This window comes from Anomalospiza imberbis, chromosome 23 (assembly GCF_031753505.1).
Source record: "Anomalospiza imberbis isolate Cuckoo-Finch-1a 21T00152 chromosome 23, ASM3175350v1, whole genome shotgun sequence".
NCBI lineage: Eukaryota > Metazoa > Chordata > Aves > Passeriformes > Viduidae > Anomalospiza > Anomalospiza imberbis.
In genome coordinates, this window is record NC_089703.1 from 3,127,429 (window position 1) to 3,148,936 (window position 21,508).

Genomic DNA, 21,508 nt, shown 5'->3' on the forward strand with positions numbered 1-21,508 from the left:
GCAAATCACAAAGTTCAAAGCAGCAGCAGTGGCAACATAGGTGCTTCTGGTTAGCTAAAGGAAGGTTCTCTGACAATGCTTTACCTCTGGGATTAGACTAAAGAGATAAAAGACTTCCCTACCTTCTGCTTCTCCAGCTAAGAGCAGCAGGCATACCCACACAAATTCATGCCACGTGTCAATATGTAGATTAAATCTGAGAAAGGGAAGGCTGGGAACAGCTACATCAGTCAGGGGGGCTTCACAGAAGAATTGTCTCTGTTCTATACCATGTTACAATAGTCAAAAGCTCTGACCAATCTCTGGATAACAACCCAGAGGTCCCAGAGGTCTTTGGCGTCCTTATTCCATTTGTCAGAAATTGTTTTAATAATTTTATTTGATGGCCCATTCACATTAGATGGGAAGAGCTGTTCTCTGGTTCTTAGAGGGAATAATTATTCAGTGTTTCTATTATTTAAGATTGAAAACCAAAACACTCCATTGCAGAAACTTCTCCAATGGGGTCAAGGCTGATAGAAATGAGTGGCTGGGAGGTGCTGAGGGATTGTGGTGAACCAGTAGTTGTAACAATACGTCTAGACTAGACCTGTGGTTGGGCAGTGAGGGGGCAGAAACCTTTTCTTCCTGTGCCTGTGGGATACCTGCTCTGCTTATCAGACACCGTTATGCCAGACTAGTGTGTTTCACAAGCAATAAATTCATAGAGTGACTGTCCTTAGGGGGAAAAAAAATTATGTGCCTTTTAGTTGTCTGTCTCCAGCTTCTGCTGCCTGCTTGTCAGAGTCCAGCCCTTCTTCTGGGATGGGTCACTCTAATGGGGGCAGAACAGCTGTAGACATGGAAGGGGACAAAGCTTTCCCGACTGCGTTCCTTGAGCTTTTTAGGTCTGTTTTGAGGCCACACACTCGCCCTTGCCCAGGAGAGAAAAATCCAGGCAGGGGCAATCATTTGAGAAGTAAAACTGCATTAAGACCTGTTATGTGAAATCCAGAACTGCCTCTTACCAAACGAAGGGATTGATCAGCCAGTCGTCGAGATGTCCAAAATGTGTATTACGTATTTATTCAGCAGCAGGTTTTTTTGTTTGGTTGGGGGGGGGTTTTTTTTGTATTTTTTTGTTCGGTTTTTTGTTATTTTGCTGTTATTGTGTCCTCGGGCCGGTTCGGTGGTGGGCGTTAACGAGCTGTACGGTTTGAGCACGGGGAACTCGCATTAAACCTTTTCCCGTGACACGCTCCGTGGCTTCTGTTCCCGAGGGGGCCCGGGCCGCCGCCGCCGCCGCCCTCAGGCCGCGGAACTACAGCTCCCAGCGTGCCCCGCGCGCGGCGCGCGGCCATGACGCACGGCCCCCGCACCGCCCGGCCGACGGGGCCGCGGGGTGACATGGCGGCCGTGGGCGAGCGGCGGTGAAGGTGAGCCACGGGCGGGGCCGGGCCGAGGGGACCTGGCAGCTCCTCCAGGCCGGCCCAGTCTCTCTGAGGGTCGCCCCCGGAGAAGCAGGGATAGGGACAAGGACAGGGATAAGGGCAGGGACGGGTGAGTGTCGGAGCCTCTGGGGCAGGGTCCTGAGGGGGCACGAGGAGGGCCCTTCCCGCCCTTTCCTCCCGCCGCTGAGCGCTGAGGGGGAGGCGGCGTCCGTCCGGAGCGTAAAGCCAGCGCATTCTGCGGGCACCGGAATGGCGGGGGAGCAGAGCCCGGAGCACCCCCGAGGCACACAGGGATGGCGGGGGAGCAGAGCCCGTGGCGGCGGAGCTCGGTAGGCTGTGTCCGTCATCCGCGGTACCTCTGCCACAGGGGTGGAGACCGGCTGGACTCGGCGTCGCTGAAGGAGCTGCGGGACGGAGTGCGGCCGGGGCGAGGGAGAAGGCAGGGAAAACTGCTTCCATTTGGCTTCGAGAGGGTCTCAAGCTGGCCATGCGTGACTTTTGAAAACGTAACTCATCCTGAAAGTAAGCAGAGGATGGGGAGGAGTGATCTCTGCGAGCCTTTTTATTGGAAGGGAGAATGAAAGAGTTTTGGGGTTTTTTTCCTGATGCATGAGTTGTATAAAGTGGAGCAATTTCTTTGTGAGAGAAAGAAGATAGTCCTTAAAATGCATATTTATCTAGTTCTTGTAAAGATGCTCGGTTGGATCACAGAATCATGGAATGGTTTGGGTTGGAAGGGACCTTAAAGATTATCCAGTTCCACCCCCTGCTATGGGCAGGGGCACATTCTGCCAGACGGGTGGATCAAGTCCTGTCCAGCCTGGCCTTGAGCACTCCCAGGGATGGGGCAGCCACAGCTTCTCCGTGAAACCTCTGCCAGGGCCTCCCCACCCTCGCAGGGAAGAATTTCTTCCCAGTATCCCATCTAACCCTGCCCTCTGTAAGTGGAAAGCCTTTCCCCCTTGTCCTGTCTCTACCCCCCCTTGGATAGATGGTGACACTTGGTGACACTGGTCTTTGCTGGATTTTTCCCTGTAGCGCAATGTCCCTGTTGTTTACTCGTTCCAACTCAATAGTTGCAGTGAAGAAGGATAAAAGACACATGGCTGAGGTAAATGCTTCTCCACTTAAACATTTTGTCACTGCAAAGAAGAAAATCAATGGTATCTTTGAACAGTTGGCTGCGTACATCAGTGAGAGCTCCTTGTTCCTAGAAGGTAATTTGAGTTCTTGAACTATGAGTGCATAACAGTGCTCTACCTACGTGTGATTTCCCCCAAAACATGCACCAACCCCCTCCATCAGTTAAACAGCACTGCTAAATCTGTGTTTATTTATACATGCATGTCTGTTTATGCATTCATGTTTGTAAGGAAAACCAAAAATTATTTTGTTGAATTTGGGTGGAGTTTAGGTTCATATTTTGAAGATGAGAAGTTCATGCATGTTAAGAAACTGAGCCAGTTAGGGAGCTGTGCTTGGTGTTTATGTTAGGGAGATTTTTAATTAATTACACAACTCCAGTAGGTATTTTTTGCCTGTAATCCTTTCAATATTCTTGCCTGAACACATCATTGCTACTGACATGTAACATACGCCAGTAATTGGCTTTAACAGCTTAAGGCACACACAGATTTTATCTCCAAGGGTGCTGGACTGTCTGCAGTGTTGGCTGTTCTGCTCAAGGCAGTCCCAAAGATGAACGGTTATGAGATACACAAAAGAGTCCAGTTGATAAATCCTATTGTAAAATTGCTTCAGGGTGTCCTTGCCTATGTCAAGGCCACCCATGTGAGCTGTGGGGCACAGATAAATGTTAAGTGATACCATCACAGAGAGGCATTTCACCTGGGTTTGACCCAGATGGCTTCTGGCATTCAGAGACATGATCTATTTTGATTTTAGAAACACACAAGAATGCAGAGCTTGATCCTGTCACCACAGAAGAGCAGGTACTGGAAGTCAAAGGCTACCTGTCAAAAGTCAGTGGTATTAGTGAAGTGTTGGCAAGACGACATATGAAAGTTGCTTTTTTTGGGAGGTGAGTCACATGCCTGTGTTGCCTACGCTCCCCATTCAATAAAGCATTTGAGTATTGTAGCCAGTAAAAAATATTTACATAAAAACTAGTGCTTTAGCTTTTGCTTGTAATGTTCGTGTCCCTGATACAGGTGCTCTTGTAAATTGGAAACAAGTATTGTATTACGTAATTCTTCAATTTGAAGAATTCTTTAAATAGGGAAATAGAAAAGTCTTTTTGCAGGTTGCCTCTGGCACCTAAATTGTTAATGGCTCTGATACAGCTTGGCTGTAGAGAACTTGCTTTTGTAATATCGAAATGAGCACACCTGGTTCTTGGAAGCCTGAAACACTGTCCTTAATCTGACTGCAGGACAAGCAATGGGAAGAGCACTGTGATAAATGCCATGCTGTGGGACAAAGTTCTTCCTTCAGGAATTGGACACACCACTAATTGCTTCTTGCGCGTAGAAGGGACAGATGGACACGAGGCTTTCCTGCTGACCGAAGGTTCAGAGGAAAAGAAGAGTGTTAAGGTACAATTTCCTTAAGCATAAGGTTAAGAGCTCTTCAGAAATGTCAGAAAAGAAGAAAAAAAAAGTCACAGTTAAGGATTTTAATCATTAAAGGAGTGGAGATGAAGAATGAGTCTTTGTTAGACGTAGGAAGTAAGGAATGAAGCAAGTTGCAGAACGGGGACTTCTTCATTTTATGGAAGAGATGATATGTTGTACTTGTTAGTGATAGCAGGGAACAAGGACTCAAGAGGTTCTGAGCTTTGTAAAACTGATGGAATCACAGACTTCCTGGTAATTCCTCAGTAGCCTTTCCTGACAGGAAAAATCTCTCATAAACTCTCACTAGCAGTTGCCTTTTTAGTAGGACACTTAAGAAGGTTTTATGTGGAAAACCTTCCAGAGAGAAAATAATTTGAACTTGGGCTTTATCTCAAATTGTCTGTGAACGGCCCTGAAGGGAAGATAATTGTGTTAGTGGGTCTTGGCATACAGGAAATGTTATTTCCATCTTTTTGTAGACCGTAAACCAGCTGGCTCATGCCCTTCATCAGGATGAACATCTGAATGCTGGCAGCCTAGTCAGTGTAATGTGGCCCAATTCCAAATGTTCTCTCTTAAAGGACGACCTGGTGCTGATGGACAGGTGAGAAATAGCTTTCTTTCCTTTCCTGCTTATCACAGACTAATTATAGAAACGTTTTCAAATATATATTTAACAAACCTCAAGGGAATTGACCCTGTAGTGACCAAAGTCCCTTGCTGTAATTAAAAGTGCGATTTTCTTGGTCATTACTTCCTTTTAGCCTGTACTCTGTCACTTCAGGGCAGTGAGCTCAGACATGGGAAATGAATGCTCTGAAAAGCTCTTATTACCTTCTTAAATTCTGTTTTTGCTGTATTCACAGCACAGTAATATCTCATTTCTCTTTATTTCTAGCCCTGGCATTGATGTAACCACAGAGCTGGACAGCTGGATAGACAAATTCTGTCTTGATGCTGATGTATTTGTCCTGGTGGCAAATTCTGAATCAACATTGATGCAAACTGTATGTGCAAGTCCACTTGTTCAATGAATTTGGCTAAAGGTTAAAAATATTTGCCATATTAATTTAAAGAGGTTTTGTTTTATTTTCCTTAGGAGAAGCAGTTCTTTCACAAGGTGAATGAACGTCTATCTCGACCCAATATATTTATTTTAAATAACCGTTGGGATGCATCTGCCTCTGAACCAGAATACATGGAAGAGGTTTGTGATGTGTTTAAACTGCTTCTCTTTGCATGGATATTATGGAGTCTGTTTTGAGTCTGGTCCTTGGGGATACGATCAGTGCTATGTGTGATGGTTTTACAGGTCGGATTTTTGTCACCTGAGTGTGTAGACTAGAGGGAACATAGACTAGTGATTAGGACACGACTCTTGAAATTTCTGAGCAGGAAATCAAGAGTCTCACAGGGGCCCTTTGAAGTTAGATCACTTTAGAAAACCTCTGGAAAATTCCATAAAGTAGCACTTTTTTTCATGCTGTTTTGTTAGCTTAGACCAGCAGAGGGCATTTGGGTGCCTGGTCTAACCTTTAAGAGATGGATAACGTGGATTTAACTGCAGGTGTGGTTTATCATGGTTATCCCTCAGGTGCGCCGGCAGCACATGGAGCGGTGTACTGGTTTCCTGGTGGATGAGCTGGGTGTGGTGGATCGAGCCCAGGCAGGGGATCGAATTTTCTTTGTGTCTGCAAAAGAAGTGCTGAATGCCAGGATTCAGAAGGCTCAGGGGATGCCAGAAGGAGGTGAGGAAATCTAGCAGAAACTTTCCATTGACTTACAGAGATGAGAATAGAGAGTGTCTTGTTTCAAAAAATGTATAAAATTGGGGTAGGCCAAATTATTTATATGGCAATCACAATGGAAGGGGTGACTTAGTAGCACTTTTACATTGGCTTCAGTGTAAAGCAAAAGCATTTCCTGATGTCCAACCTCTGATTGCTTTCTCAGAATTTAAGTGGTGATGTCCAATCTCTGATTTCCTGATGTCCAACCTCTGATTGCTTTCTCTAAATTTAAGTGGTCCAACCTGATTTCCAACCTCTGATGTCCAGCCTCTGATTGCTTTCTCAAAATTTAAGTGGTTGTTTTGTGCATTCCTTCTCTCAGGTGGAGCTTTGGCAGATGGATTTCAAGTAAGAATGCTTGAATTTCAAAGCTTCGAGAGAAGGTTTGAGGTGAGCATTATGTGTGCCGACCTTTTGGTTAGATTTTACTCCTGAAAGACAGGCACTCATGGGGGCATAGTTTGGAAATAGATCGTACAGGAAGGAGAAATTGTGTTAGTATGGTTCTGCCTGCTGCTAATCTTGGGCTGCCTTTTGTGTACAGGAATGTATCTCACAGTCAGCAGTGAAAACAAAATTTGAGCAGCATACGGTGAGAGCGAAGCAGATTGCGGAAGACGTTCGTCTCATCATGGACTCCGTGCATGTTGCTGCCCAGGAACAGAGGTGAGAGCTGTGCCGGTGCTTGCATAACTGAAGTTTGTATTCTGGGAGAGATGTAAGGGAACCTGAGCATTTGAAATGCAAAGCAGAATACAGCGTGCTTGAGAGCGGGAAGGACATGTATTGGTGGTCTTGCTTCTAGTGAATTATGGAAGTATTGGGAAAGGACCTTATTTTTGTCCTGTGCCATGACTGTGTAATGCGTTGCAGGTATTTACATGTTTGGTTACTGGACAGGAAAATCTGTCTTATTTCTGGAATTCAAATATATTTATAGATCAAAAATGCATTTATCTGGCATTTTGATGGATAGGGCTTTTTTCACCAGAGTTTACTGTCTGGAAATGCGAGAGGAACGTCAGGATCGTCTAGGGTTTATTGACAAACAGCTGGAGCTCCTTACTCAAGACTACAAGCGGAAAATCAAACAAATCACTGAAGAGGTGGAGAGGCAGGTAAGCAGGAGTGTCTGTGGAAAACTGGATTGTCTGAAACAGCTGCCAGTATGGTGGGGAAGATAAGCAGTGCTGACAAAGCACTGAAGTACTAAAAATGTGGGAGTTACATATGGGAAGAGGAGAAAAGCTTTCAGAAGCTCTATTTTCTCTCCTGTGCTGTTTCTCTAGGTGTCAAATGCAATGGCAGAAGAAATCAGACGGCTCTCAGTGTTGGTAGATGAATACCAAGCAGACTTCCATCCATCTCAAGTAGTTCTTAAAGTGTACAAGAGTGTAAGTGATGTTTGCTTAAGCAATTGAAGAGACTTTTTTTAGCTCTGAGTAATAATGCCAGTTCATTGTTAGACATCTCAATCTTCCAGCTAGGATATGAGCTAAAGCTTTAGTTTTTTAACTATCTCAGTAGTAAATTGATACACAGTATATCATATTATATAGATTGAACTGAACTTTTCCTGAACTAAAGAGTCTGTGTGAGATTTTTTTTAATTTGCCTTTTCATCCCCTTCACTGAAAACTGGGGGGAAGTATGAAATTAATGTTAGAACACTGGGCAGACAGATTGTGTGCTCCTGTTTTGCGAGGGTCTTTTTAACTAGCAAGTTCTAGCACCTTCAGCCTGCATCTTAGCTATGTTTATTCCCATCTTAATAAACTTCTTTTGTTTGTCAGGAGCTGCATAAACACATTGAGGAGGGCCTGGGCCGTAACATGTCAGATCGTTGCTCCAGTGCTATCACAACTTCCCTGCAGACAATGCAGCAAGAAATGATAGGTCAGTTCCACAGGCCATATTGCCCTTTCTCTTCCCTTGAATTGCAATGCAAAATAACTAGGCAGGTGTTCTGGGTTTCTCATGAATCCAGTGGCTGATGTGCAGCTGACACCATCTTAGTTTCCATCTTGATGAGTAATGCTGTTGTGCAGAGGACTGTGTCTGAACTTATGCAGTGATTTCCTAATGAACATGCACAGTCACAGTGTAATCCTCATGACAGAGTGGAACTGTGGTGAAATTTGGGACATTCTCACACCAAATCCTAATGAAATACAAATTACTTGTTACTAGGTGCCTGTCTGAATATGGGACCATGGTGCCTAAAGAACTGGGTTTCACATTTTGTTTTCCAAGGTCTTGCTAATCTGTAAACTTCACCAACTACCTCTAAGGATTTTGGAGGGTCCATGGAAAGATTTCCTTCTGGGTTGGTCTGAAGAACCAAGAATTGAATGATAATTGATGATTTATCTGTTAGTTTGCAATATGCTTGGCTTATGAAATTTAACATACTAAGAAAACTGACTGTAGAGGATGAAACAATCCATAAACACCCTGATTATAGAATACAAGACCAGTGAATTCTTGTGAACTCAACAGGCCTTTTTTGTATGTTTTTGTTTTCTCTCTGTGTAGATGGTTTAAAACCCCTCCTCCCAGTCTCCGTGCGGGGCCAGATAGACATGTTAATTCCCCGGCAGTGCTTCATGCTCAGCTATGATCTGAACTGTGACAAGCTTTGTGCCGACTTCCAGGAGGACATCGAATTCCATTTCTCTCTTGGATGGACAATGCTGGTGAACAGATTTTTGGGACCAAAGAATGGTCGTCGGGCCTTGATGGGCTATAATGACCAGGTAGAGTACCTCACTGAGTGATTGGGGAAGATATTCATTATTTCAATGGCTACTGAAGTTCCTTCGGTGGGAAGAGCAGTGATTCACCTCCTTTTATTCTCTCCTTTGATTTTGTTTTGTCCCTGTTTTTCTAATTAGGTTCAGCGCCCTTTAACACCAGCAAATCCCAGTCTGCCTCCTTTGCCTCAGGGCTCTATGACCCAGGAAGAACTCATGGTGTCCATGGTGACCGGACTGGCCTCTTTAACTTCCCGAACTTCCATGGGGATCATCGTGGTTGGTGGTGTGGTATGTGTGCATTCTAGGTAGCATTTTTATAACTTAAGTTGGAGCACTGATGTCAAAAGCACTTGCACTGCCGAATCCTGTAGATATTTGCTATGGACAGATAGGGTTTTCTATTTCCTATTACCTATTTTCTCTTTTGATCTTCCATTTGAGTACAGTGAGCTGATTTTGCAATGCTCTGTGCACCATTTTTGGGCGTGAATATCAGTCTGAGATGATGATGGTGTAATTTGTTCATCCTTGTGCTTCTTTAGGTCTGGAAGGCTGTGGGTTGGAGACTGATTGCTCTCTCCTTTGGCCTCTATGGGCTGCTCTACGTGTACGAGCGCCTCACCTGGACCACCAAGGCGAAGGAGAGAGCGTTCAAGCGGCAGTTCGTGGAGTACGCTGGGGAGAAACTGCAGCTCATCGTCAGCTACACGGGCTCCAACTGCAGCCACCAAGTCCAGCAGTGAGTTCCCTGTGTTCAGATAACACCTTATGGGAATTCTGTCGTTTGGAGTTGTTCCTTGTTAAAAAAAAACAACTTCATGCTGAATTCCAGATTTTTAAAAATGTAATGATGCGTGTTTTAAAAATAATAATACTTTTATTTTGAATATGTAGTGTTTGGGTGTTGTTAGGCATTAGTCTTAATATACTTCCATGTCTCAAATCAAAATGCTCTGACATATTCTTGTGCAGAAGTGGAAAGATGAATGTCTGAGTAATGATACCATCATCCCTATACATCAAAGGGATTTATTCCTTGAATGTGCTGCTTGATCTTACTTTCCATTATACTCAACTCTTCTTGTTTCATAGAGAGCTTGCTGGAACATTTGCTCATTTGTGTCAGCAAGTGGATGTCACACGGGAGAATCTTGAGCAAGAAATTGCTGCCATGAATAAAAAAATAGAAGTTTTGGATTCACTGCAGAGCAAAGCAAAACTGCTCAGGTGAGATTTGATGATTCCATACAGTTGTTTTTCATGTGATTGCTCCAGGATGTTCATATGAGCTGTACCTTAGAGTTCATTCTGTCTTTGTCATAGCACTTGATGTGCAGATGTCAGCACTTTTCCCTACCAAGTCATGTTCCCTTTTACTAGGTACTTTCCTTTGGACTGTTGGCAGTCATTTAAACCTTCTGTCTCACAAAACACCTTTTTCTTCCTGTTTTTTTTTTTTTTTTGGAATTAAGGTTCCTTCCCATTTTTGAAAACATAGTCTTCCACTCCTACAAACTCCTTCAGGCCCGTATAAAATTATGCAAAAAGTCTTGCCTTCACCTTTGTACCCAGTTGTCTTCTGCTTTCTTTACCCTGCAGAGGATGTTGGGAAGACTTTTTCAAACATTCCTTACCTGCACAGTAAGACCAATATGAAGGTGTGTCCAAAATGTCTGTTTAAACCTCTGAGCTTAGGGACTGACAGCAGGCAAGCATTCTTGGTCTGCAAAGGAATGGCAGCAACCTTTTGGAATGAACCTCTGGCACTCCATGCCTTGCTGTATACTCATTTTTGTTGCACTTCTTTCTGACTGGCTTTAGAAGATCTGTTTTATTCACCTAACAAAACTTTCTGTCCTTGCAGGAACAAAGCAGGTTGGCTTGACAGCGAGCTCAACATGTTCACACATCAGTATCTGCAGCAAAGCAGATAGTGTGAGAAAAAGAGAAAAACAACAGTTTCCCTTCAGTGCTCTCTTAATTACTGCAGAGAACATGGTGGGTGATGGAATTCCCTAAAGGGAATGAGCAGGAGCATATTGCTGTGTTTCCAGTTGCTGTGTGAACAGTAGGATTCTGCTTCCTTGTTCTGTGTCCCACCTCTAAACACTACCTGTTAATAACTCTTCTTTTTCCTTGTGAGAGCAGGTTACTTCAGGAGGAGTGTGTGCTTTATACATTTACAGGGGGCTTTTACTGTACTTCATTTTGCTTTAAACAAATTTAAAGCAATCAAGCAAATGTTTATCAGGCTAAAAGTTAGTTCTGACTCATCTTTATGGAGTAATTTATTTTACTTCATAAAGACAGCTTTTGACTTCCAGGCCCCAGGTTGATGTATGTGTGACAAGCAGCTGGTTGAGTAAACACAGATCCACGCACACAGACATGATGGTGGTTTCACAAAGCATTTCTAGCCCACACAGGCTTGTCTCTGAGGTTAACATTCCGTTATTCTTGAACATAACAGAAAATCACAATGTCCCTGCATAGAAAGGTTTATTGCTCTCAGGATGCTTAAACCTGTGAACAAAACCCAGTTCTCCTCTGGAGCAAGAGGGATCAAGATTTTGCTTTGGTAAGCTTAAGGAGTTTGGAGTTAGTTTCTTCCTCTTAAGAGCTCTTTAATAACACAGTCTGGCCCATATCCTGTCGTGGACAAATAGTTTGCAGAGACAGAACTAGTTCCTGTGAAGGAGATAGTGCTGATAATTTGGCAGCTTGTTGAAGAAGAAAACGAGGAAAGAGAAGCCAGTTGACATAATGTAAAGCACTGCATTATGAGCTCAGTTGATGAATGTGGGTTTTTTTTTTTTTTTTTGGAAAAGCACAGCTGTCTTTCTGGAAACAGGCCTGTGGAATTCCATTACCACTACGTGGCCACAAGAACAGCATGTGGATTACACACACTGTAAGAGATGTTGCTTCATGTAGAGTTCCCACACGATGTTACAGTCTGGGCAGCAATAGGATTTGGTATGTTTCTCTTCTGTTAAAAGTATCAGAACATGCTGGCAAGTACAGCTCCTCTGGGGTGGGGGGAGTTGTGGCTCTTGTAGTTCATGCCAGGGCAAGAATGGCTTAAAGCAACTTAGTTTTTTAAATACATTCTTTATTTGCAAATACATTAAATTGTTGAGTTTTGCCCTGATGCACTTGGAATATAATATTTGGGAATTGTAAGGATTTGAGTCTCTTCCAGTTGGAATTGACAGAGAAGAAATTCTGGCTGATTTTAGGAGCCTTAATCCTTAAGTTCCTTTCTTGCAAGCTTCTTTTCCTCCTTGTGGGTCAGTATTTTGCCATGTGTTGGTTATCATCTTTCTGTTGCCAGCAAAATATCTGAGGAATCCAGATTCAGATCCTGTGGTTCTGAGGTTAGTGACAACCTATACCTCTTCAGCATCACACACAGAGAATATGGTCTGTCTTTGAGCAGGCCCCAGCTGAATTCAGAACTACTGAGCAGTGGGGTGTTTTTCATATTGACAAAGAGACTTTTCCCTTGAAAATGGCTTTAGCATTTCTCATTTATGCTCAGGTGTGAATATATGTGCCTGTGATAAGTCCCATGTTTTTCATATCATGGAACTTCCAGAAAGAAGCTGCCTGATACTTGAGGGAGTAAAAATAGTGAAATGTCAGTAAGTACTTCTTAGGTAAGGCTGTTCTGAGATTTGCAGCAAGACTTGAGGAATCTTGTGTAGGAGCGGGCAGTGAGGCATCCCTAGAATGCAGAAGGGAAACAAACCTTTCCCTTCCAGTAGAAAGCTTTGACTCCAGCTCAGACTGAAAAGCTGTTTCTATCAGAAGGTTTTTTTGACCTTAACTGGGTTCCTCAGGAATCTACCAGGATGAGAATATAGATTTGATCAAATCTGAGAACGAGCAAGAAAGAAATTCAAGTCGTTGCTTTTGAAGTGTGTACTCTGGAGCTTGTGGTGAAGTATATTGGAGTAAGTGGAATCATCTTGTCTTACTCTCCTGCAGGTCTTGGTTGAATAAATTTGAATCTTTACTCTCTCAAGCTGTCACACACAGAGCTATAATAAGCTATGTTCTGTTCTATTGAGTTAAAATACTAAGCATGTTCTTAATACACAAGGATATTGTCAATTCCAGGTCAAGGCAGAGGATGATGTTCAACTGCTTAGCAGCTCAGGACTACTTGATTTTGACGAGGTGGTGTTATCTCATCAGCGGGCCTTCAGGGGAAATCTGATAAATGAGCTGATCTTTAAGCCAGTGTCTTATCTGTGAAGGGAAGAGAGATTGAATCTTAGAACCCAGTGAGTTGCTTCTGTGTGTGTGTCTGATGCTGCTCAGGCCCGGGTGCTGTTGGCATTCTCACTGCAGAACTCACTAACCTACAGAACGGGGGAAAGAACCACTTGAACTTTTTCAGAAGCAAAGCTGCTAACATGTAAGGGTGTAACCCTTGTCCTGGAAGCCCAAGTGATCGAGAATCAAACTTTTAACAGACAGTCCTGTAAGCTGGATTCCTCTGAAACAAATTACAGCTGTACTTCTTTAATTGAGAGTGGTGGAGGAATGAACACTATCATGAGTTTGTTCTCTTCTGATTTGCATAAAGAATGCTAAACTATTCCTTAGAACAGTAATTCCAGAAACAGTCTTCCCCAAACTCCCATTAAAGAAGTTCAGCTAAATGCACTTTTATCTTATTGCTGCTACTTACTTTTCCTCTTGCATTATGTTGATGGAGCTCTTCCAAATACTCTTACCAGTGAGTTTTCTCTCTGCTGTATTTAAGGTGATAAATTTGCATGAGTTAGTCCTGTAACAGTGCTGTAAACAATGGAAACCAAAATAAAAATGAATTGGAAAAGCATTTCTTCTGATGTGTCCTGCATGTTGTGATACAGTCTTCCAGTGTAAGCCTATCATCTTACATCAGTATGTATAGCTTTGTTGCTTTGTGTTACTGAATTGCATGTTTGACACTGGTGACCTTTTTCTGTGTTCTTACTTTGAAAATTAACAAGGAGACCAATGATGCTGAATTGCCTGATAGAAAGTTTTAGTTGCACTAAAATTGTCAGTATTGAATCAATGATTTCTTGAGAATATTGTAGGAAAGAATAGTGAGCAACTACTGAGTTGGTGGCCTCAAACTGTGGTGGATCAGTATCCTCAGCTGGTAAGTTACATCGGGCGAGTCAGAGAAGTTAGAGAAGTCCCATTTCCCGTGACGAGTTTTCAAAACAACTTTGGGCTGTGGGCTTGCTTGGGCTACGTGTCCCTTCCGACGCGGAGCGCTGGGGGCAGGGTCGTGCCGGGGCTCCGCGCCGAGCGCTCCCGCGGCCGCGCCCCGCGCATGCCGGGAGCCGCGGGGCGGGACCGGCCGCTCCAACGGCCGCGCCGGGGCCGCCCGGGGGAATCCCGGCGGCGGCTGGAGCCGGCCGGGCATCCCCCGGCTCCCGGAGCTGGCCGGGCTTCCCCCGGAGCGGCGGGGGCGGCGCAGGTGGGCCGGGAAGCGCGGGGCCGGCGCGGGGAATGAAGGCCGCAGCCGCGGGGCCGCAGGGCCTGGCGGGACTCGCGGGCTCCCGGCGCTGCGAGCGAAGGGGAGAAGGGTTCACGTTCTCTGCCGGCTGCCGGACCGGCCTCTCGCGTAGGAAAAGGGAATTCTGCAATGCTCGGGCGCTCTCGCTCGTGAGCCTCTGTGCAGGAGCAGCGCGGAGTGTTAAACAGCCTCCTCGCAGGGAGTTCTCAGCTCCCGAGACAGCCCTTGTTCCTTTCGAACTGCGGGAGGCGAAGCTCCTCTTCAAAAGATTTCAAATTACAGCACTTTCATAAACCTGAGCCCCCGGGGCTGGGCATGAAGGACTTGCAGATTATGCCAAGAGTGGACCTCATCTGGTAAAACCCTTCCAGAAAGTCCCTCGACTGATGTTATTTTCCGAGTATTTGCTTTCTGATAAGCAATGATGAGTGGATGCTCATCAAATCTATTAGCTTTGTCCTGTGAAGGCTGTGAGAACTACTGTTTTTTTTCAAATTGTCTCAAATTTAGTGTCTCAACACTGATATTTCTATTTTATGTTTTGTAGTGCACCTCTCCCTTATTTTTTGTAACAAAGAGATGCTGTCGTTTGTTGATTGTTAGCACTGCTCTTGATTCCTCCCGCTGCTGTTTTATCACATGTGCATTTGATTCCTCATGTCCACTTGCCAAGGTAGCAGACACAAAAGCAAATTAGATGAGGTTTTCAGAAGGTTTTGGGGATCCTTTAGAACAAAAGGTCCCAGAGAAACACAGAGTCTTCTTGAGAACATAATTCATCAGTCTAGTCAAAAGCAATGTGGGAGTTTGGGTTTAGGGTTTGCAGCTGTTTTATTTAAAAATCCACTTTCTGCAAATTTAGAGGAGGAGCTTGTGATACTGTAAAGATGTTGAACAGTGTGACAGCCTTTCAGTCAAACTAGGTTTTATTTATTTATCTGTTTATTAACTCCTTTTGGCCTCCCTCTTCTGATAAAAGGGCATCCCTTTGTGGGATTTAATTTAATTAATTTGTGGGGTTGGAATTGCCTGAACTGTAGTCGTGAGTCATAGCTGAGCCTTTTGGAGCCTTCCTTCCCAGGGAACATGGAAGACAGCTTTGACTCTGTATTTCTTTTGGATGTAGCAGATATATTCACATTAATTATATTTTGAACTTATGAGCATCCTGGTGTTATCACAATATAATTTTCAATGCTTCAAAAGAATATTACAGCAGGATTGCATAAGAATGTCCTAAATAACAGCCTCTAAACCAAATGTCTCTTATTTAGCTTTTTGATGTGAATTTTTCATGTTTACTGTTTCCTCTGTCAGAGTTTCTTTTCTCTGTTAAGTCAGCTCCCAGTTTCTGAGTGCAAAATATTTGGCAGTGTATCCAAGGGGAGAGAAGCATTGGTGGTGCTGGTTCTCAGCTTAAGGAGTTTTGAGCCTGGATGATTTCTCAGGAGCAAGAATCAACATTTCAACAGCTGTAAGTATTTTTTAGGAAAAGTCCCCTGAAAGTGTGTCTGCTTCTTCACTTAATGTAGTGAATTTATGTAGTTCACTCTTCTTCTGGCTTTACATTAAAATGTTTTTGTAGGATGGACTTAGAGCTCCTGAAGAGGCTGCGCCAGGCCAGCCAGGACCTTCTGCAAAGGCTGAGAATGAAGCAGGAGGAGATCAGAAAAGGACTTCCCAGCAAACAGCTCCTTCCAGCATCTCTCCATGGCAGTACAGCTGCTGAGAGATGGATCCCCTTGCCCAGGAGAGTGGTATGTGTGGGGTATGTGCTAGAAATTCAGGGAAGCAAACGGGCCTCTGACAGACAGCAGCTCTGCCTGTGGTGTGGTGTGGTCAAGGAGACATATGGACATGAAAGAGCTCTTAGAAAGTGGTATGTGGAATATGGAGTCTGTTAGAAAAGTAGCTGTCCTTTGGTTATTCTTTACTCTGTGGTCTCAATTTGTTCTCCTAGCAAAGGGTTTGGAGATCAGTTCCTGCCTAAGAAAGGCAAGTTTCTTCTCCTAAGACAGGAATGATCACTGTGGAACAAAATCCTTTTGTTTCTTCTAAGCACTAGGGCTGAAAGTTCAATGGTTCCTCAAATTGGGAAAAGCTGCATTTAGCTGGAAGTGGATCTCTTTTTTACACTCTCCAGAACATAAGGATTTTTCTTTTTCCACCTTTAAAGGAATTTAAAGGAATGAACAGAGAGGTTGATTTAGTGAGTGAAATGTTCTTACAAAAGATATTTGTAGTCTGACTGATGATATGTGCTAAGAGAGTCTGTCCTTACAGAAGGAAAATCATGTTGATGCAGTAAAACCTACAGCTGACCCTGGAATAATGGTGTCTGTGGAACCCAGAGCTGGCCCAGCCCTCAGTTCATCTCCTAAACACAGCAGCAGTGCCAGAGGAGTACAGCAACAACAAGGGAAGACACAGGAAGGAGCAGGCTTCCATTCCAGCTTCCCTGGGAAAGAGAAGAATGTTATGCCAGCATCTGCAGTCATGTGTGGCAGAGAAATCTCCAGAGTGGATGGGGATGGTGGTGCTCAAGGAAGTCCAGAGAAAGAATCCTTCTCCCTGAGACATGGAGAGAACAGAAAACAGTCTGCTCTGCTGCGGGGTTTCCATGAGAAAAGTCATCCTGGGCCATCACTGAGCAGAGTGCAAAATAAAGAGACCAGTGAGCAGCATGTGGTCATCAGAGAGCCCCAGATCCCTAAATCAGTCTTGCTGATGTCTCAGTCCAAAGACTTGAAGGTAGATGTTAAACCAATGCTTTTCTTATTTTCCTAAGTCTACAGAAGGATGAGGAGGAAGTGCTGAGAGAACATTACCTCCCCTGTTCCCACTGTGTAAATTGGAAGTTGGGGTCAGAGCTGTTCCCAGCTGTAGCAGCCAGGGGCTGTTGGCAGTTTGTTCAGGCCCTGCTTTCCTTAGCCAGTGAACTGAAAGACCAGAAATCCATAACACTTCACTGTGAAGTGTTGTCTGTCTTTTGCATATGTCATCCACATGCTGAGGGAGAACAGGCAGGTGCAGTGCTGCTGTTTTTGTCTCCTTAGGCCTGAAGGGCAGGCCCTGGCTGTGATCATCCTCCAAGGCAGCACAGGTTGCCTCATCTTTGGCGATGTGTGATGCAGCTCAGCATTTTGTTTAACGCTCTGAAAAATCCTGCCTTACTTGGGCAAGTTCCTGCCTCCTCTTTCTGTTTTATTTATTGACAAGACGAAGAGCTGGTGAGCAAATTACTGGTAGAGGCATAGCTGGAATCCAGTCTCAAACTAAGCCACAGCTGTCCCATCTGAACAGCTTCCAGGTGTCTCCTCAGCTGTACCTGTGGATGTCCTGTCAGGTGATTAGGAAGTCTTTATGAATTGTTTTCTTTCAGAAGGAAGCTCGTCATGTGACTTTTCAGCTTGACCCTGAAGAAGATGCCATACCTGTCAGCAGCTGGTCTGCCTGTCCTCTGCTGGGCTATGACTGGATTGCAGGTGAATCCTAACTCTGAAGCAAAGCTCTCAGTGTGATGTGGTGGTATTTAGAGTTAAAATACAGTTTATGACCCCTTTGAGGTGTGGTGGAACTGCTGTCCTAGGGCCAACGGAGCAGGTCCCAGCAGAGGGGCTGCAGCTTTGTCTGAGGCCCCTCTGCAGACTAGAGGAGACCTGTGCTTACCTGGCGAGGCGAAGTGGCAGTGGTTTGGGAATTCAGGCAGCAAATGGCAAAGCCTAGTGAGGTCAGAAGGGATACCAAATATCTGGAATGACTGAATGCAGTAAGGGACCCAAACCACACAATAAATCTCTGGCTTGACATGATGTTCTGCCCTTCTCTTTATCATTATTTTGTTTTGACTGTATCTTATGAGGCTTGCTTTGGTATTTTCCCAAATTTTGTAAATCACTGAACTTTTCTCTTTCCTTGGTGTTCTCAGGGCTTCTTGACACAAAGTCTTCAGTAACAGAAAAATCTGAGCAATACTTCACTGAGCTGCACGAGTTCCGACAGTCCAACAGAGAAACCTGTATTCATCAGCAGCACGTGGAGTAAGTGGGAATGGAGAAGGGCTGAAGCAGCAATCTTCAATCCTTTAGTAATCCCTGTAGTAATGATAAGCATAGTCTGATTGGAGCAGGACATTGCAAGCGTGGCTCTGAGGGTCTTTACCTCTCAGTTATGTGTGCTTGGAAAAGGTAGTGCTCTTCAGAGGGTCAGCCCCTGTGTCACTAACTGATTTTCTTGTGTGTTTCTTTAGGCCCAAGGCTCTGGATTGCACAGGTCCTGAACAGGAACTGGATTTGATAACTGATTCTCATAAGTGTAAGATCTATTTCTTCCTAATGCAATTTCTGTGAATAAACAACTAAGCAGTCTTTACTTGTCATCCTGAGAGAGCACCACGTCATGCAAGACTGTGTTATTTTCAGCTGCTGCTTTTCAACCAGATTCAACTTTATACTCCAAAGATACTTGAGTCTTCTAAGGATCCACTCTCAGTGTCATTTTAATTTGTCAGGGTTTCTTGTAATTGGCTAATGTTCTGTTTCTGAATTGAAGAGATTGAAGTTTTGGTTTTGCTTTTTAGGAACTTACTTGGGGACAGGAAATGTATAAGATATTTCAGGAAAAGCAGCTCTTTTTATAGAATGCAGATGTGGCAGTGTGGTAGAACACAGCTTTTCTGGTTGGGTTCAGGCACCTTTTGACAAACAAGAACTACACTGCAGGTTTGTTGCTCCGTGCAGGTGTTTACTGTTACGGATTAAACCAGCGCCTCTTTACTGTCCCTGTGGATTCAGAATCTGCCTGCCCTGTGTGTAAGATCCCACGTACCCACCAGCCCCCGGGGACACTGGAGGAGCCAACCTATGTCAGGTAAATAAGAATTACTGCTTTGTAATGTGCACAACTCAAGGAAACAATAGAGAAGAAAATCTGATCAGGTGAAAGAGAAAAGAGCATCCCAACAGTTCTGTTGAAGGTTGCTGTTTTCAAGGCAGAGATCTCTTGCTTAAAAACTCCTTACCAATCTTTACTATAAGCACGAACAGTATTGAAACCAATGAGAAATGCAGGTTTTATCTGTATTTGGTCCAGAATCTGAATGTACATGTAAAGTGTCTACTGCCCCTAACCCAAAATGGTTCACTTGGTTCACTTTGGCGTTAGACCCTTGGATTCTGAGTGGGAAGGCATGCAGATTCCCTGTGCCTTGGCAGAGGTGTAGGCAGTTACTTCCCATGTGTGGTTCCAGGGTCAGCATTCCCAGGTCTGCCCTTTTGCCAGCCTACAAGTACAAAGCCCATCGCAGGAGGAGCTTGGAGCCGGCAGATGATCTAGCGCTGCCTTCGGTAAGTTGCCGTCTTCCTGCTGATGGCACGACCCCAGCTGGTCTTTGCTTTATAGCAAGAAGGAAAGAGAATCTGGCAGAGTTTCCACTAAAATGTTTGATATGCATCTGTGAGACAGCCAGAATGTCCTTTGGTGTGTTCTGAGTTCATGACTTTGTGTGAGTGAGATAAGATGTATGATGTATTTCCAGTGCTTTACGCTGCACAAAAGAAATTGCCACGTGGAGATTTGGCTGACTTGTTTCAGGTGTTGGCCTCTCAACACGATGAACCATAGCTAAGAGTACCTGTGTTTGTTTCCACAGATGTTAAGCAGTCTGAAAGGCAAGTGTCTATAAAGTATTCACAAAATCAGTAGTGGCAAGGGTGGATTTAAAGCTGCTGTTGTATCGCTGGTCCTGTACTCCAGCCAGTAGTCAATGCTGCAGGCAGTATTGTTAATTTAACCAAGCCCAGGCCTGGAGATTTCCAGGGAAGAGGTGGGAGGGAGCTTAGTTTTGTGGTTTAGGGAACTGGATGAGTCAGTTGAGACAGGTTCAGAGGGGTCAGGTGCTTGAGTTCACAAAGTGGGAGATCAGTTTAGAAAGATGGAAGAGGGGACAGCTGTTCAGTTCTCCTTTATTTGAGATTTCATTTATTTCCTGTTAGTCATATAAAACGCCTCAAAAAATAATAGATTAATTACTCACTTAAACCTCCCTGTGCAGAAATTACTTCTAAACAATAACAGGCCACAATAGATAAAAAAGGGAAGAGCATTCCCATCTTTTTTCACAGCATTGCCTGGCTGGCTGGGAAAACATGGTTCCTTCCAGCAACGCCCTGCTGAGCAGTTTGGATCTGCGAGCCTCACTGGAAGAGAAGCCTTCTCCCTGTCCTCACCTGGTAAGCACAGCCTCACGAGTCCCAGGAGATGCTGGGAATTGCACAAATGGAAATTGCAGCCCCATCTCTGAAGGGTGTCATTGTTGAGGGCTGAGCAAACAAAAATACCTGGAAGAGTATCTCCTTATCACTGCTGGGAAATGTTTTCCTTCTGCTGACTGGTGTGCACAGAGACAAAAATGCAAATGGAGCTGAGTAACAGGCAAAAGCCTGTTCAGCTCACCAGTCTTCATCAAAATGGGAAAAGTCACTTTGGCATTCTTTGATAACATCCTCTTTATTTGGATTCCAGGACTCAGTGTCCAGAGTGGCAGGAGAAGGCAGATCTGACAAGTTTCTACACCTGCCTCACTTGGCCCAGCTGAGGTTTAGCAGAGCAAACCGGGACACCAGACAGCAGCTCTCAGTTCAGACCCCACTCCCTCAACCCTCTGCATCACGACTTGATTGCCCTGGGGAAGGGATGGGCACAGCACGTGAAAACAACTGAGAAGCAAAGCAATTTCAATAATAACAAATCTTTGGACAGATTTTCCCCAGTTTCTGTAGTCGTGGGCGTATGTGAGCAGCCAATATACAGATCTGAGTTTGTACAGTCACTGTGTTCATCTATCATTTTTTTGCCTTTTACAGCTGTTTCTGAGCAGCTGCATGAACTGTCCCAGCTAGGGCTGGGTAAAGTCATGTGTGCAGGATCATTAGTGCATCTGCCACCTCAACTGAGGAACCAGCAGTGTAGCATTAACTCTGAATGCCAGGGTAAGGAATTGGCCTGTGAAGGGCCTGGCTCAGTGGAGTGACACAAATATGTTTATTTCCAAATATTTGAAACATGACACACAATTTTCTAGCGTGTTAAACTTGAGTTCCTCGATGATTTGTAAAAATTTTAAAAATCCAGTTTACTCTCAGTGCAATATGTGTAGCTACAGAGTGTAGTACATCAGAGTAACTTTGAATGTGAAAAACAAAGTAAAATGAATTTTATTCATCAATGAGCTAGATAATGCCTTAAAATGGTTACATATTTTGCTTACCTCTACTTTTCCAAGTTTTCTGGAGATAAACCAAAAAAGCATTTTAGAATTTTTAAATTGTATTAAAACAAACTACTTCATATAGTGAGATTTGTCTGAACTTTATAGACCAGACTTATTTCCGTGTCTGAAAACAATAAAACTGATGTTTTATTTTGCTTTGAA

At 44.1% G+C, this 21,508-nt stretch overlaps 2 protein-coding genes and 1 long non-coding RNA gene across 5 annotated transcripts; 2 read left to right on the top strand and 1 right to left on the bottom strand.

The window, feature by feature from the left end:
* The first annotated feature begins 1,338 nt into the window (after positions 1–1,338).
* On the top strand, positions 1,339–13,404 carry MFN2 (mitofusin 2). The gene is made up of 19 exons (XM_068171392.1): positions 1,339–1,415; positions 1,798–1,952; positions 2,469–2,647; positions 3,336–3,471; positions 3,823–3,985; positions 4,486–4,610; positions 4,905–5,013; positions 5,106–5,213; positions 5,601–5,754; positions 6,119–6,186; positions 6,341–6,462; positions 6,788–6,914; positions 7,086–7,190; positions 7,590–7,692; positions 8,332–8,552; positions 8,691–8,840; positions 9,095–9,291; positions 9,645–9,779; positions 10,417–13,404. Exons 3-19 carry the CDS (start codon positions 2,473–2,475, stop codon positions 10,484–10,486), a joined length of 2,268 nt encoding a protein of 755 aa, XP_068027493.1. The 5' UTR covers positions 1,339–1,415; positions 1,798–1,952; positions 2,469–2,472; the 3' UTR covers positions 10,487–13,404.
* On the bottom strand, positions 3,825–14,031 carry LOC137461706 (uncharacterized). The gene is made up of 2 exons (XR_010993457.1): positions 13,252–14,031; positions 3,825–12,806 (listed from the first exon to the last, which is right to left on the bottom strand). It is a non-coding gene; the product is annotated as an uncharacterized lncRNA (long non-coding RNA).
* A 267-nt stretch (positions 14,032–14,298) lies between these two features.
* On the top strand, positions 14,299–21,508 carry MIIP (migration and invasion inhibitory protein). 3 transcript variants are annotated; one of them, XM_068171393.1, is made up of 11 exons: positions 14,299–14,432; positions 15,394–15,550; positions 15,662–15,833; positions 16,360–16,827; positions 17,459–17,561; positions 18,005–18,116; positions 18,326–18,390; positions 18,816–18,945; positions 19,325–19,421; positions 20,199–20,306; positions 20,599–21,508. In XM_068171393.1, the coding sequence occupies exons 2-11, from the start codon at positions 15,513–15,515 to the stop codon at positions 20,794–20,796; spliced, it is 1,491 nt and encodes a 496-aa protein (XP_068027494.1). In that variant the 5' UTR covers positions 14,299–14,432; positions 15,394–15,512; the 3' UTR covers positions 20,797–21,508. The 3 variants fall into 3 exon arrangements, with proteins under 3 accessions (XP_068027494.1, XP_068027496.1, XP_068027495.1); XM_068171394.1 differs by having other exon boundaries at positions 14,337–15,550; positions 20,613–20,845; XM_068171395.1 differs by lacking the exon at positions 16,360–16,827 and having other exon boundaries at positions 14,331–15,550.

Excerpts from the sequence above, each read along its gene's own strand:
- MFN2 (XM_068171392.1), top strand. The coding sequence starts at position 2,473 with ATGTCCCTGTTGTTTACTCGTTCCAACTCAATAGTTGCAGTGAAGAAG. Across the intron at positions 5,214-5,600 it reads AACCAGAATACATGGAAGAG|GTGCGCCGGCAGCACATGGA; the intron begins GTTTGTGATGTG and ends GTTATCCCTCAG. Across the intron at positions 8,841-9,094 it reads TCATCGTGGTTGGTGGTGTG|GTCTGGAAGGCTGTGGGTTG; the intron begins GTATGTGTGCAT and ends GTGCTTCTTTAG.
- MIIP (XM_068171393.1), top strand. The coding sequence starts at position 15,513 with ATGATTTCTCAGGAGCAAGAATCAACATTTCAACAGCT. Across the intron at positions 18,391-18,815 it reads GATAACTGATTCTCATAAGT|GTGTTTACTGTTACGGATTA; the intron begins GTAAGATCTATT and ends TGCTCCGTGCAG. Across the intron at positions 18,946-19,324 it reads GAGGAGCCAACCTATGTCAG|GGTCAGCATTCCCAGGTCTG; the intron begins GTAAATAAGAAT and ends GTGTGGTTCCAG.